Raw genomic sequence first — 13920 nt, 5'->3', positions numbered from 1 at the left:
AAGAAGACCTTACATAGCCACTGGTGCCCGACTGGTATTCAGGGTTGGGTCCACTGTCACAGGATGCACATGATGCTCCACTGATGTAGCAGAGAAGGTGGGACCGTCTATATTCAGTGTGCATAGAAATGAAAGATAGAAATTTAGCTTCACTGATATTTAATGTTAGGATCAACTCCACAACACCACTCAGCAATGGGGGGCAAACGGCCAGGTGGACATTGAATTTCTGAGGTGTCCTGAGGAGGGACTGGGACTCTAGCTCCCCTATTGATTTGCTTCTAGCAGGTGACTTCTTTGCAGTTTCCATGTGCCTGGTGAGGTGAATCTGGACTTTGTCTCTGGTTTAGTTATGTTAGTAAAGACCTCAGTAGTCTCCAGCCAGCTCAGGATGTGGCCTTCACTCTTCCAGGGATGCCCTTCCAGAGGGAACAGACCAAGGACCTTCAGCGAGTGCTGGGAGCCATTGACAGGGAGATCCCACTGGTCTTCGTCAGTGGCAACCATGACCTGGGCAATGTCCCCACGGCGGAGACTATTGAAGAGTTCTGCCAGACTTGGGGCGATGACTACTTCAGCTTCTGGGTCGGGGGTGTCCTGTTCCTGGTACTCAACTCCCAGCTCTGGTATGACGCCTCCAGCTGCCCTGCCCTGAAGCAGGCCCAGGACCTGTGGCTGGACCAGCAGCTGAGCCTCGCTGGGCAGCAGAAGTGCCAGCACACCATCGTCTTCCAGCACATCCCGCTGTTCTTACAGAGCATTGACGAGGACGATGACTACTTCAACCTCACCAGGTCTGTGCGGAAGGAGATGGCAGACAAGTTCACCAAAGCAGGTAGGCCCTAAGGGCTGGAGAGGGCCTGGCAGGGGGGAGAGGGGACAGGGCTGTGGATGAGCCTGGGTTCCCATCCCGGCTCTGCCACTCGCTGGCTGTGGCTGTGGTCAGGCTGCAGATTCTCCAGCCTCAGCGCGTTCCCCTGTAAGGAGCAGCAGGCGTCACCCTCCACAGGGCAGTTGCCAGTAGAAGAGCAGGCTGTGGAGCGTTCCGGAGGGTCCCTGGCCTGCCAAACAGCAGCATGTGGCAGCTGCTCACAGCTGGAGATGGGGCTCCTGGAGGCAGGGTCATGGGGAATGGTATGCCTCAGGAGGTGGAGGAGAGGGCCATCTTCCTTCATTTCTCTGGGAAGCAGAGAACAGGTGGTCCTTAAGAGTCAGGCTCCCACAGTGTAACCCAGGAAGTCCTGAGATGAGGCTTTGGTGAGCAGGCCTAAGGGCCCATCGGTTTGCCTCAGACAAGGGGCATGGCATTCTCTTCCTGAGTCAGGGTAGAGAGAGGCGCGTGGTATAGTCTACCCTGCTATAGACTCCTAGTCCCTCATATGTATAGCATGCGTTTGCACACACAAAATGAAAACACCCCATTTTTTAAAATCTTTGTTTTTTAGTTGTAGTTGGACACATTTCTTTATTTATTTATGTGGTGCTGAGGATCGAACACCCCATTTTTGAAGGTGGGACCTCAGCTTCCAAAGGATGGCTTACTTGGTGACTCTAGCCCTGGCCTTATTTCTCCTCCTGGGAGTCCCTCCAGGGCCTTCTCCAGAGGAAGAGCGTCAGCCAACTCCCCGAGTTACCCCAGGGCTTTGGCAGGGTTCCAGCTTTGACAACTGTTGTGAATCTCTCCTTGGCCCTAGTTCCTCCTTTCCAATTTTTCCAAGGCTTACTTGTATCAAATATTCTAAAATGTAAATATCTTCACTTGTTTGTTACAAGAGAGGGAAAGGCATTGACCTGACCCAGGAGCAGGCATTCCTTAAAAAAATACCCTGCTACTCTTCATTTCATCTTTGAGTATTAAATGTTTGTACTTATGAAAGATACAAAGCCCTTCTGTGTTTTTGAGACATTTTACAAAAAGCTTCTATAATTGGAGACATTTTCCAACTGTTCCATGGAGATGAAGTTGGAAAGCATCTATTAAAGACCTTTGAAATGTTACGCCATGCTTGAATTGGTGAAGAAAACTGTTCTGATGCCAAGGAGGCAGTGTCAGGACGGCATCAGCTCTGCCACAGTGACTGTTTTATAACAGAATAAAGCCAGGAAGCCATTTAATGCCACCAAGATGATTTCCTTTCACAGCAAGCGGTGAGCAGTGCAGGCGCCACCGGACTGCTCTGTGTCCCTGTTCTTGACAGCCAGGTCTTGAGCGGCATGTGGTTCTGAGTTTCCCATTCTAGGGCAGAGTGTGTGCTGCCCACAGGCACCCCAATACTGAGTAGACCCTCAGTGCTAACAGAACCCCACTGGCTATCACCAAGAGCCCCAGAGAGGAATGAAATGTCCAGACCACAGTCTTCTGCCCCCTACCCCAGAGCTGGTGTGCGTCGGCAAGGTGAACGCCAGTCACCCCAGCTCACAGAGGCTAATAACCACAACTGCAGTGCTTGTGGGCTAACAAGGGCAGGATGGAGCCCTATCCCCAGCCACATAGCAGCCTCTCCTGTAGGGGGCTATGTTGGAAGCCACATCATAATCAGGAGGTGGCTTGGTAGCACTAGATAGCAGAAGTGGTCCTCGGTCCACTCTTCCGAGGTATCAGGCCCTGGCATTTGGATGGTCCTGCATCCAGTAGGGGCCATGAGGGGAGCTCTGACATTCCAAGTCCCTTTAATTCCCCCTCCTTCATCTCTCCAGCCGGGTCACTTCTTCAGGCCATCATGTTCATCTGGTCCCAGCGTCAGCTCTGAACTGGGCTCACTTTTCCACTCATGCATTCACCACCCAGCAGCCACGGGGGTGTACAGCTTCACAGCCTGACTCTCTGGGAACCCCTCACCCCAGCACATGGCCCAGCACCTGTCCATGCCCTTCCCAGAGTCCCTGCCTCCCCCAGCCTCTTCCCTGCACTTGGCCAAGCTTACTCAGTCCCTTTAGTGTGACAGCCCCTACCCAGTTCTTCCTCAGCTATCTCAACCCCAGCACCTAATGCCTCCCTGGGCAGTCAGCGCTCCAGGCAGCCTTCTAGCTCAGATGTCCCTTCACCTCTGTGCTTGGGGGGCCAGTTCAGGCAGTCAGTCACAGCCACCTTCCACCTGTGCTTGCAGAGTGAGGAAGGCTCATGCTGGCTCACGTTCCTGCAGCTAGACTGACATGCTCACTTCTTGTGCAGCCCCGTCCTGGGCTCAGCAAGGCATAGGCAAGCCTGGGCCCCCACAGAGCTCTGGCCCAGCTTCCTGAGGTGTTTTCAGACTCTCAGTCCTGTCCCACGGCCTCCCTGGTTTGGGGAAGCCTGTGTGCATCTCTGTACCAGCATCCACCCTGGGGCCTTCAAAGGCCACTCAGACATCTATTTTCTCCCCAAGTGTACCCCTCCCACTTCTCCCCCAGGCACCGCCTTTTGGGATGAGAAGCTGCCTCCTCTTGGCCACTGGCCTTAGAATCTTCCCCTGAACCTGCTGTACAGGAAAAGCCTGAAGTGGGTCCCCTTCCTGCCATCCCCTGCCTGTCTGAATGGCTGGCCAAGCCAGGCCCTTTGCTCAGTGACCTTTAGACACAGAACAAGACTGAGCACCCTAAGCGGAAAGATGCCATTTAGGTGCTGATGCAGGGGCCACAGGCTATGACCTGCTGGGCTGGGAGGCACAAGTGAGCGGGCCCTTGTGGGCACATGCACAAACAGGGCTCAGAATACAGACATCATCTGGGGAAACAGCAACAGAATTAGAACTTACTGTGGAAAGCCAAAGTTCAGCTGATGTTTTGTAAATTCATTAACTTAAAGACCATGATAGAATCGAGGTGGTGATAGCAGATGGTATTCAGTGTTGCCTTCAGTTGCCCACAGCAATATTATCCCCTAATACCATTTCAGTCTCATTTATCTCCTTGTGCTAAAATGCCAGTGCTCAAAAATATGTCAACCACTCATCAGACTATCAGGGTAGCTTTTAATTATGATAATTGTGTTGTTATAAAATATCCTTTTAAAGAACACATCCCTCCCCAAGCCATCATGGAGGCAGAACCCTGCTTCCTTCCAGGAAGTTTAATGAATAATTCTGAATCATTGTGTGGGATGAATAAATGATTTAATAATGAGCATCAACAATCATCTCCCATTGTTGCATTAATTTTTTTAAATGGGATAGGGTAAATGAAGAGGAAGGGATGTCACTGTACAATGGGCCACCATGTGTGTAGGAATGTACTCTGTGATTCAAAATCCAACAGTTTCCAAGCTCAGGTTTCCCTAGAAACAGATGCATCCTGTTTCTACTTTTGAAGCTCAATAAAAAAACCTTTTTTGTGTGATACAAAAACGTTGTCAATAACTGGTACAAATAAACAGATCTCAGGGTAGAGAGATACGCAGATGTGAAGTGGCACCTGTTATTTTCTGTCTTCTTTTGCTCTGCCTGAGGATAATCAATTTCATCACATCCAAGGGATGTAGAAATTGGTTTTCCCCTTAATTCACCTGATACCTAGTTGGAGTTGCAAAGACAGGAGATAATGAAATCCTGGTGGAAACTGGATTCCTCTCCATTCCTCATGTTTCTTGCTGTGGAAGGTTAATATGTTACCCAGTTAATGTGGATTGACATTTAAAAACTCAATCTTAAAAAACAAATGTCCATGAGCCAGAAAACAGATGTCCACAGGAATTCATAACTTACAATGGTGATTGTGATTTGATCATTAAACGGGGTGTCAGAAATGCAGAAAGGCAGAAATGCATGACTCTGAGGTCCTCTCTAACTGCATTCTTCAACCTAGTTCTTATGATTCCCCTGATTTAGGCTGCATTTAATTTGGTGACTTAGTAACCGGCACCTGATAGTGTTATCAAACTCAATAATTTGTAATAAAAATTTTTTCCAATAAAAATAAAATGTCCAGCTCTTTAACTGACAGTATTTCCCCTGATGTCTCAATACTTGTTCTTTTTTTCATTCTCAACATGGAGATTAGAACTGTGTATTAAAGAGTCCGGAGCAAATTTGGGAATTGGGGGTGGGGGGTGAGAGGGATCCCTGTAAGTTGATCTTTCCGACAAAAGTTAATGGGTAGCTTCACAGAATGAGAGTTTCATCTCTAGTATTTATGCTTTTAAAACAAAAATGAGAGAAAATGAGTTTGATAGAGAGAAATCCTAGCCCATGGTTATGGTTTTAGAATTTCAAAGTTTTAAAGAACATAAAGGTCAGGGTGTGCTTTATAGGAGGAATAAAACATTAACTCCTACTCTAATGTCTCACCAAGTCATATTGAAATTGTTTCTATCCTCTTGGCTCCTCTAGGCAGCAGGTCTCAGCTTTATTCACCTCTGTAAGCCCAGACCTGAGCCAAGACTTTCACATAATAGCACCCCCATAATAAAGAAATATTGGTTGAATAGGGAAGAATTAGGCTTGACTCAAATCTGCTTCAGCAAAACACACGTCATGTCCACATCCTCTATGGCTTAGGGTTTACCAGCTAACCCTCATACGGGAAATGCATCCCTAGGTACAGAGGTTCACATACTTTTCTTGAACAGGACCAGGCAGTAAATATCAGGCCCTGCAGTCTCTGTAGCAGCTACTCAATTCTGCACGTATAATGTGAAAGCAGCCAGAGATAACAGGATATGGCCACATTCCAATAAAACTTTATTTACAAAAACATGTGTAGGACCTGCATGCTGTAGCACTACAACTCAGGCTTAGAGGAATGTTCCCATTGCAGTGTGGTGCTCTTGCTCCCCTTGAAAGCTTGTGCACACCTATGCACACTGGGTATACTATGTATATGTCTGATCCCAGTAGGCGTCTGGTGGCTGCACTGTGGCAATGGCCTGGCTCACTAAAGGGTCTGCCCAGCACAGGCGCCTCTGATCCTCAGTTGAGGGTGAGCCAGGTAAGGCACACATTGCCCTGGAGGCCCACGATGCAATTTAGGGGTGGAGATGGGATGGGAAGATCTGTGGGGCAAATAAAATACCTAATGCTTTGGTGTTCATTTTAACACATAAAGTTACAGACAGAGTATCTGAGTGGTATTCAGAGAAAGGAAAGCTTACAGAGTGGCACAGGTGACAGTGTGCAGCTGACAGGAGGAGAGAGGCCAGGTCACATAGCAGGGTTGTACACAGGCCTCAGCTTCCTAAGGACCTTCCTCCTTGTCCCAGATATGCACCTTGGACCAGAGCATGGGACATGCTGCTGAATGTTTTGTCTTTCTCACTCATCCCAGACTCAAAGGGTTGGTGTGGGAATCAAAGTGGCAAGTAAAAAAGAAGTACCTGGCACCATACCCAGCTTGTAGCAAGCTCTTGGTGCAGGCATGTTTGTGGTTATATGACCCTGAACTTAGTTGAGGGTCATATACAGTGGGCAGATTGCCTTACCTGTTAGCTAGATTGGTCTTCTCACCCCAAAGGTGCTGGCATCCTTCTTCCAGGGGGCCGACATGAGACTTCAGGCAGAGAGAGGCAGGTCTGCTTCCAGGACTGGCCAGGAGTTTGCTAACACAACACTGCAAACTGGAGAAGGAAGAATTATAAACTCCATGCACCATGCAGACTACAGGAATAGAAGCCAGAAGAAATTCCTCTTGGCTCCTGGGATGTGCAGGAAAATGGACTGGGTTTTTGAGTCCAGGATTCCTCAGTGTAGATGTAGAACACATATACTTTTAGCCACATGAATAGGAGCTACTAGTTTTAAAAAGTGGGAACCACTGTACTAGATGAAAAATTGTTAGGGAACTTATCTATAGAACTTGATTATGTCTTTTTAAAGCACACATCTCACCATTTAATGTGTTGGTCAGCAACCTCTGAATGCATAATTTCATAGGGTTTTTCAAAATATGATAAATAGTACCCTCATTTAAAGGGTGGTTTTTAAAAAAAGAAAAACACTCCTGATAGTTCCTATTTTAACCAGCTTTGTAGTGAGAGCTCAACAATGGTTGAACTCAACAATGGTTCCTTTTTAAGTATCCATAGAATCAAGGGTATATGGGGACATATGGACCAGAGAATTTTGTGCTCTTTATTTTCTAGGGCTTGGCATGAATTCATTTTCCCAGGTTTGGTCTGTTCCCTGTTTTGATCCCTTCCCCAGAGAACATTATGCTCTCATCACTGGATGCCTGCGTCTGATTCACTATAAACCCAGATAAGAGACTAACTGCCGCAGCTACATCTGGTGTGAGTGATGGATTATGTTTCTCACTTTGGAGGTATCCTTAACAGTTGGGCTAATTAAAGTTAAAATCAAGTCCTGATGGTAAATATTTATAAATTAAGAATCTGGCATGTGCAAATGTGTGCTGCTGATTCCTGAAGTTAAGTCGGCATTTATTCATACAGCAAAGAGCATGGGCCCCATGCTACACACTGAGCCAGAGGGATGGTTTCCTTCTCTAGGGTTATAGTTGAAAATTTAAAATAAAAAATGTTAAAAAATTCCATTGCAACAATTCAAAAAAGAACCTTCAGTGCCTGGGAAGTAGCAGTGTCTCAGTTTACAAAGTCAAAATATCATATCTTTCTTTGTTAGATCATGTTTTAAAAATAACAATTAGTATCACTTTGAAATGAGGAGTGAGTTTCCTTTGTAAACTCCCAATATCCCTAGGGTCTTAGTCTATTTTGCTGTGTTGTAACTAAATATCAGAAGCAAAGTATTTGATAAAAAATAAAGGTATCTTTGGCTCACAGTTCCAAAGGCAGGAAAGTTCAAGATCAGATGGCTGTATCTGATGTGGTCCCTCTTGCTGGCCAGGGTTTTCTGCATTCACGAGGTGGTGCAGGGCATGACATGAAGAGGCAGATGTCCTCACGCTCTCTCCTCTTACAAAGCTCTCTCCTCTTACAAGGCCACAGTCCCATTGGATCAGGGCCCCACACTCATGACCTTATTTAACCTTAATCATTTCCCAGAGGTCCTACCTCCAAATACCACGGTTGGATTAAGTCCCTACCCTTGAATACCTCACAATGGGGATAAGTTTCAGCATGAGTTTGGAAGGGACACTCAGCCCAGAGTACCTGTCTTAGCAAAGCAGCCTCGCTTCTTCTACTAGTTTGAGTTATTTTCCATTTACTGGACTTGCCTTCATTGGAAAGGTCTCCACCCCAGACCCCCCACTAACTCCAGCAGTGCAAGTACAGATCGAGAACATCACTGTGTACTATATGCTGGAAATTGCTTTAGTGTCATCCCTTTTTTATTTTGCTTTAAAAGAACGTGTATATTGATGACAGATCTTAAAGTCAAATAATACCACATTTAGGTAACATGCCTGAGGGACCAGACGTGGTCCTGTGCGCCCCTGTTGCCCACTGTGAAGGTGCAACATCTGCGTTGGTGGCGCAGCTAAGGAAACCGCTGGTCAGAAGTCGGGGCTCTTGAGCCCTCGTGTTCATTTTTAATTCCGCAGGCACGTGAGATGAAGAAAGGTGATTTTTTTATGGCCTGATGGTTTTGTTTTTATTAGAGCATGATAGTTGTCCATGATAGTTGGGTTCATTTTGGCAAAATCATACAGGCAATTTGATTTCACTCCTTTTCTCTCCCCTCTTCCCTCCCCACTCTCCTTCCTCTGCTCAGCTAAGCTTTCTTTATAAAAGTGGAATCCCTATGGCATGTTCTTATATACCTGTAGCATAGTCTTGTTAAATTCATTCCTTATTTCCTCCCCTTTCCATCCTTCCTTCCTCCCTCTTGATGTCCTTCTACTCCACTGATCTCCCCGTAGGTTTATGATATCTGATTCCCTTCCCACCTCCACCACCACCTTCTTTCCCTTCTTTTGCCCTAGCTTCCACCTATGAGAGAAAATATTCAACCCTTGAATTTCTGAATCTGGTTTATTTCACTTAGCATGATGTTCTCTGTTTCCATCTGTTCACCAGCAAATGCCACAGTTTCATTCTTCTTTATGGCTGAGTAAAATTCCACTATGTGTCTGGTCTACATCTCCTTGATCCATTCATGTCTTGACAGGCACCTGGAATGATTTCATAATTTGACTTTGTGAATTGTGCTGCTACAAACATTGAAGTGGCTGTATCACTATGGTGTGCTGATTTTAGTTCTTTCAGATTAACACTGAGGAGTGGGACAGCTGAGTCATATGGTTGTTCCACTCCTAGTTTTTTGAGGAATTTCCATACTGCTCTCCAGAGTGATTGTACCAATTTACAGTTCCACCAGCAATATATGAGTGTACCTTTTTCCCAACATCCTCATCAACATTTATTATTATTTATACTCTTGATAATAGCCATTCTGACCAGAGTGAGATGAAATCTTAGTATAGTTTTGATTTGCATTTTCCTGGTTGCTAGAGATGTTGAGTATTTTTCATGTATGTGTTGGTCATTTGTGTTTCTCCTTTGAAGAAGTTGATGTTGAGTTGTTTTGACACTTTTTGGTTGGGCTATTTGGGTTTTTTGGCATTAAGTTAAGATCTTGAGTTCCCCTGCCAGAGGAGTAGTTGGCCAAGATTATCTGCCACTACTCTTCACACTCTTAGTCATTTCCTTTACTGTGCAGAAGCTTTTTCATTTGATGGCATCTCCCTCATTGTTTCTGGGTTTAATTTTTTGGACTTTGGGGGTCTTGTTGAGGAAGTCAGTGCCTGAACCTATATGATGGAGTGTTGACTCTCTGTTTTCTTTTTGCAGTTGCAAGGTTTCTGGTCTAATTCCTAAGTCTGATCCATTTTGATTTGAGTTTTGTGCAGGATGAGAGAGAGAGAGAGATCTAACTTCATTCATCTGCATGTGGATATCCAGTTTTCCCAGGACCATTTGTTAAAAGTCTGTCTTTTCTCCAACACATATTTTTGGCACCTTTGTCAAGTATCAGATGACTGTCTGTGTGGACTTGTCTCTGTGTCTTCTGTTGCAGTGGTCTTCATGTCTGCTTTGATGCCAACACTGTTTTTGCTACATAGCTCTGTAGTATAATTTTAGGTCAGTTATTGTGATGCCTCCTGCATCACTCTTCTTGTTCAGAATTCCTGGGTCTCTTATTCTTCCAAATGAATTTGAGGACTGTTTTTCCTAGTTCTGTAAAGACTGTCATTGGTATTTGGTTGGGGATTGCATTGAATCTGTAGATTACTTTTGATAGCATGGCCATTTTAAAAGACAAGGAAGATGAGGCCCAGGACATCAGATCAGCTTCCTGTGCAGGGAAGTGGCAGCCTGTGCTCAGGGCCCAGCCTTAGCCATGGGCCACGTATAGTGATGCTGCTGTTGAGCTAACAAGAGCATATCGATGAGCGGAATGTGCTTGGACCAAGCACTGAACGCAAGCAGGAAGGACTAGCACACCTGTGCTGGGAAGGGCCCACCTGCCCTCCCACCGGGCCCCTGATCACCCTCATTGTGCAGGGACCTGAGGAGAAGGAGTGCTCCAGCCAGTCAGGAAGGCTTCGCAGCTAAACGTCCAAAAGGGTCCGTGCTAAGAGAGGCTCCAAGGAGCCCGCTCAGGGATGGATTACCCCTTGGCCTCCAGAGTAAGCCTCTCAGGTCATCCTTTCAGAAACCTTCGCATGTGAGTTGTGCCTTCTGCAACCAAAAGACCTAAGACCAAGGTTTGTGCAGCCTCTGCATTCTGGTCAGCTCCCTGGGATACAAGGCCAGGGGGCACATTAGCAGAGGATTGTGGCCCCCAGAAAAAAACTCACTCGACAGGGTGGGGACTGTGGCTCCAGAAAGTGGTGATCAAAGGAATCATAACATTAAAGGAATGATTAAAGGAATCTTGAGGAAAGAGAAAAATTACGACAGCCAGTTTATTATTCCAGCTCGTGTCTGTAAAGCATTGGCTCTTAACTGTGGTGTGCACCAACTCTGACTGAACAGAGAAGTGTTGCCTGTTCCCTGCCTGAATTGCCGGGGAAGAAGTCTTGGACAGCGGTCTGTGCTTGACACTGGAAACAGCAGCATTAGGACTATCTGCAGATTCCATTAAGGGTCTCTTCAGGGATCTGAGTTTGTGTTTAGTATGCCAGCACCTTATTCACCAATGACCCCACACACAGACTCACACACCATGCCACGTTCACGGGTTTCATCTTTAGCATAGTTCGTGGTTTCACATGCAGAGGCCATCTCTGGTTGCACAGGTGGGAAGGTTTCAGGTGGCCTGGTTTCTGAGCAACCTTTCATCCACATTTTCTTGTTATTGAGAACTACCTTCTTCTCATATAGCCAGCACCATTTCATATGAGCATTGTGAAAGACAAGATGATAACATACAAACATTCTCTCATGTCATTAAAAAACATTCCCCAAACTACTGCTATGACATGCCATGTTCCTTTAACTCTTTGGCCATTATTGGACAGTTAGGCCATTTCCACCTGTTTTTTTGTGATAAATACTATTGCCACAAACATCACTTTGTGCCTACATCTGTTTGCACAGTTTTTATGGAACTAGGGCCTGAAGTTGGCTTGGTAAGGCTGCACGAGACTGAGTATCATATCTTTTCTTTTCTTTTTTTGGTGGTGCTGGGGATTGAACCCAGGGCCTTGTGCATGTGAGGCAAGCACTCTACCAACTGAGCTTTATCCCCAGATCTAGAGTCATATCTTATTGGCTAGATCCGGCATCCCTTGGGAGCTCTCTACATGGATCAGGTACATTGCTTACTGTCACATTGACCTCTTGGTGTTTTCAGATTCATTGTACCTGTTTTCTGCGTTTGGAAATTAACGGCCTAACCCCCAGGGTCCTGGAGCTTGGGGACAGTCAATAGGGGACAGACAGAATCCTGGATTAGGACTTCCTGATGTCTTAGAGCCTTTTTTGATTTTCAAGCTTCTTTCCCCATAAACCATGGTAGGGACAGGAATGCTCTTTGCTTGCTCCCTGTGTGATAGGCACGTGGCTCCTCGTAGTGTAAGCCTTGCCTGGTATCTGTGGCCTTGGTGACTCCCAGGACAGTGTCATTTCATGCTTCCTTCCTTCTTTTCTTCCTTTACTTTATAATTCACAGCAGCCTCAACCTCATGGCTCTGTCTTCACAAAACTACCTTGACATCTGCTTTGGGGGCACCTAAAATTCAGTCAGCTCAGCAGATTTCTGGTTGGCCTCCTCTGGGCCAAGGCCACTGATCTATCTATGGAACAACTGTTTTCAGCAGAAAGCAAGCCTTGTTGATGGGGTTGATCCACCTGCATGCTGGAGCACTGTGGTGGGCACTTGCCTCCCATCTCCTGGTCAGGACCACAGAGTCACCCTTCTCAGCCTTGCAAGGCTGCTGAACCTCTTGCCCAAGTTCTGGCTTAGCCTTAAATGTGAAGGGACTTTGGCTGTAATCTCAGCATTGCTTTTTTTAAAACAGTAAGAGTAGATCTTAACACACATTATCTTTGGGTCATGGGACTATGAATGTTATGTTATTTTTTTATACTCATTTGTATCTTTTAAACTTTTTAGAAGATGAAAAGAGTAATAAAAGGGATCCCTATAATGAAGTCTGGGTCAAGGATGAGCAAACTGCTTCTGTAAAAAGCAGGATTATGAAAATCTTAGTGAAAATTGTGGGTATTACATAGGTGCTTACCCAGACCTAAATGTGGCCTTGTAGAGCCTGGCATGGTGGTACACACCTATAATATCAGCAGCCAGGGAGGCTGTTATAAGAGGATCGCAAGTTCAAGTCCAGCCTCAGCAACTTAGTGAGACCCTGTCTCAAAATAAAAAATAAAATGGGCTGGGGACGTAACTCATTGGAAAGCACCCCTGGGTTCAATCCTCAGTACAAAAAGAGGGGGGGAGGAGTAGCTATAGAAATGAAAGGGGTGTTCTTAACTCAGGCCACAGAAGAAAAAAGTGGCAGCAGCTCAGCAACCTCTGGCCCTGTACTCAAGAGCAATCGCCATTGACACTCTGGATAATATTAAGAGCCATTGATTCTTCTAGAAATTATTAGCATCTTCTATGCGTAGTCTCTTTCAGCCACAGAGAAAGGCTGCAGTGTAAGTCAAAGTGAGGAAAGATTTTCTTTGTTTTCCATTGACACATTTAGGGGTATTTTGATAACGCACACTCTGCTTCATGCATGTTGTCTGTTTCTCACTTCCAAATTGCTTCCCAGTTGTCATAGGTGTGGTTTGAGGTCACATCTTGGTTTCCTTCATTCTCTGATGGAAAATGACCACATACCGCCTTTGGGTTTGTATCTGGTCCTGTTGAACATCCACAAGGTGCTTGGGAAGGTGATTCTTCAGAAGGCAGAAATAACTTTAAGGTCATTGTCAAAGCAGTACTTCCAGAGCCTTACTGATTCCCACCCCAGCAAGGAAACTTCTAGACCTCTTGTCAATAGGTGAAGTGTTGGTGTGTAAGAGCTTCCAAAGACCAGTTTATATAGTGTTCACAACTGCATGGTCGGTCACCCTAAAAGGGTGATCACTTCTAATAAGCAAAAGGTCACATTGGTTCCTTTGCACTCCACAAAATAGGACACTGCAAGTTGTCCTGTTTGAGAATGAGGAGACCTGTCACATAAACAGAAGGCCAAGGTAATTGGTAGCACCCAGAACTACACCAGCTCCTGATCTGTCTCCTGGCATGGTTCTCTGCCAAGGCCGGACCTTTTCCAGTGGCTGCCATGGCTCTGGTCATCACACAAGGAATGACAACAGAGGCAGAAGAGGGGGCATTAAAACGAATCAAAATCATTCCCAGAGTGGCCTTTTTCTCTTCTTCCTGCTTGGAGCCTAGATGAAATGCTGGAAGTCCAATGACGGTTTTGCATTCCTAAGAATAAAAGCTGAAGTCCAAGGATGCAAAGCAAAAATGTAGAAGGAGCTGGATTCGTGATGGATTCCTGGACCAGCACCCTTCCTGGAACGCTCACCTCCTTTCTTTTTATGGCATAAATAAATCAACCTTGCTTGGT

The 13920-nt window shown here is 45.8% G+C and overlaps 1 protein-coding gene across 3 annotated transcripts in view; it reads left to right on the top strand.

Annotated features, from left to right (window-relative positions):
- Window positions 1–13920, top strand: part of CPPED1 (calcineurin like phosphoesterase domain containing 1) — an 88527-nt gene that overhangs the window by 55968 nt on the left and 18639 nt on the right. For 2 of the 3 annotated variants that reach the window (XM_081298981.1, XM_081298980.1), the window contains one exon: window positions 413–835. The exons of the other annotated variant lie outside the window; for it this stretch is intronic. In XM_081298981.1, the coding sequence (XP_081155107.1) occupies window positions 413–835 (423 nt within the window). The remainder of the gene's footprint in view (window positions 1–412; window positions 836–13920) is intronic. 3 annotated transcript variants of the gene reach the window in all.

The sequence above is a fragment of the Spermophilus citellus genome, assembly GCF_964194105.1.
Source record: "Spermophilus citellus genome assembly, chromosome: 6".
Taxonomy (NCBI): domain Eukaryota; kingdom Metazoa; phylum Chordata; class Mammalia; order Rodentia; family Sciuridae; genus Spermophilus; species Spermophilus citellus.
Note: the sequence above shows the minus strand (reverse complement) of the source record. Positions and strands in the feature narration are given on the sequence as shown.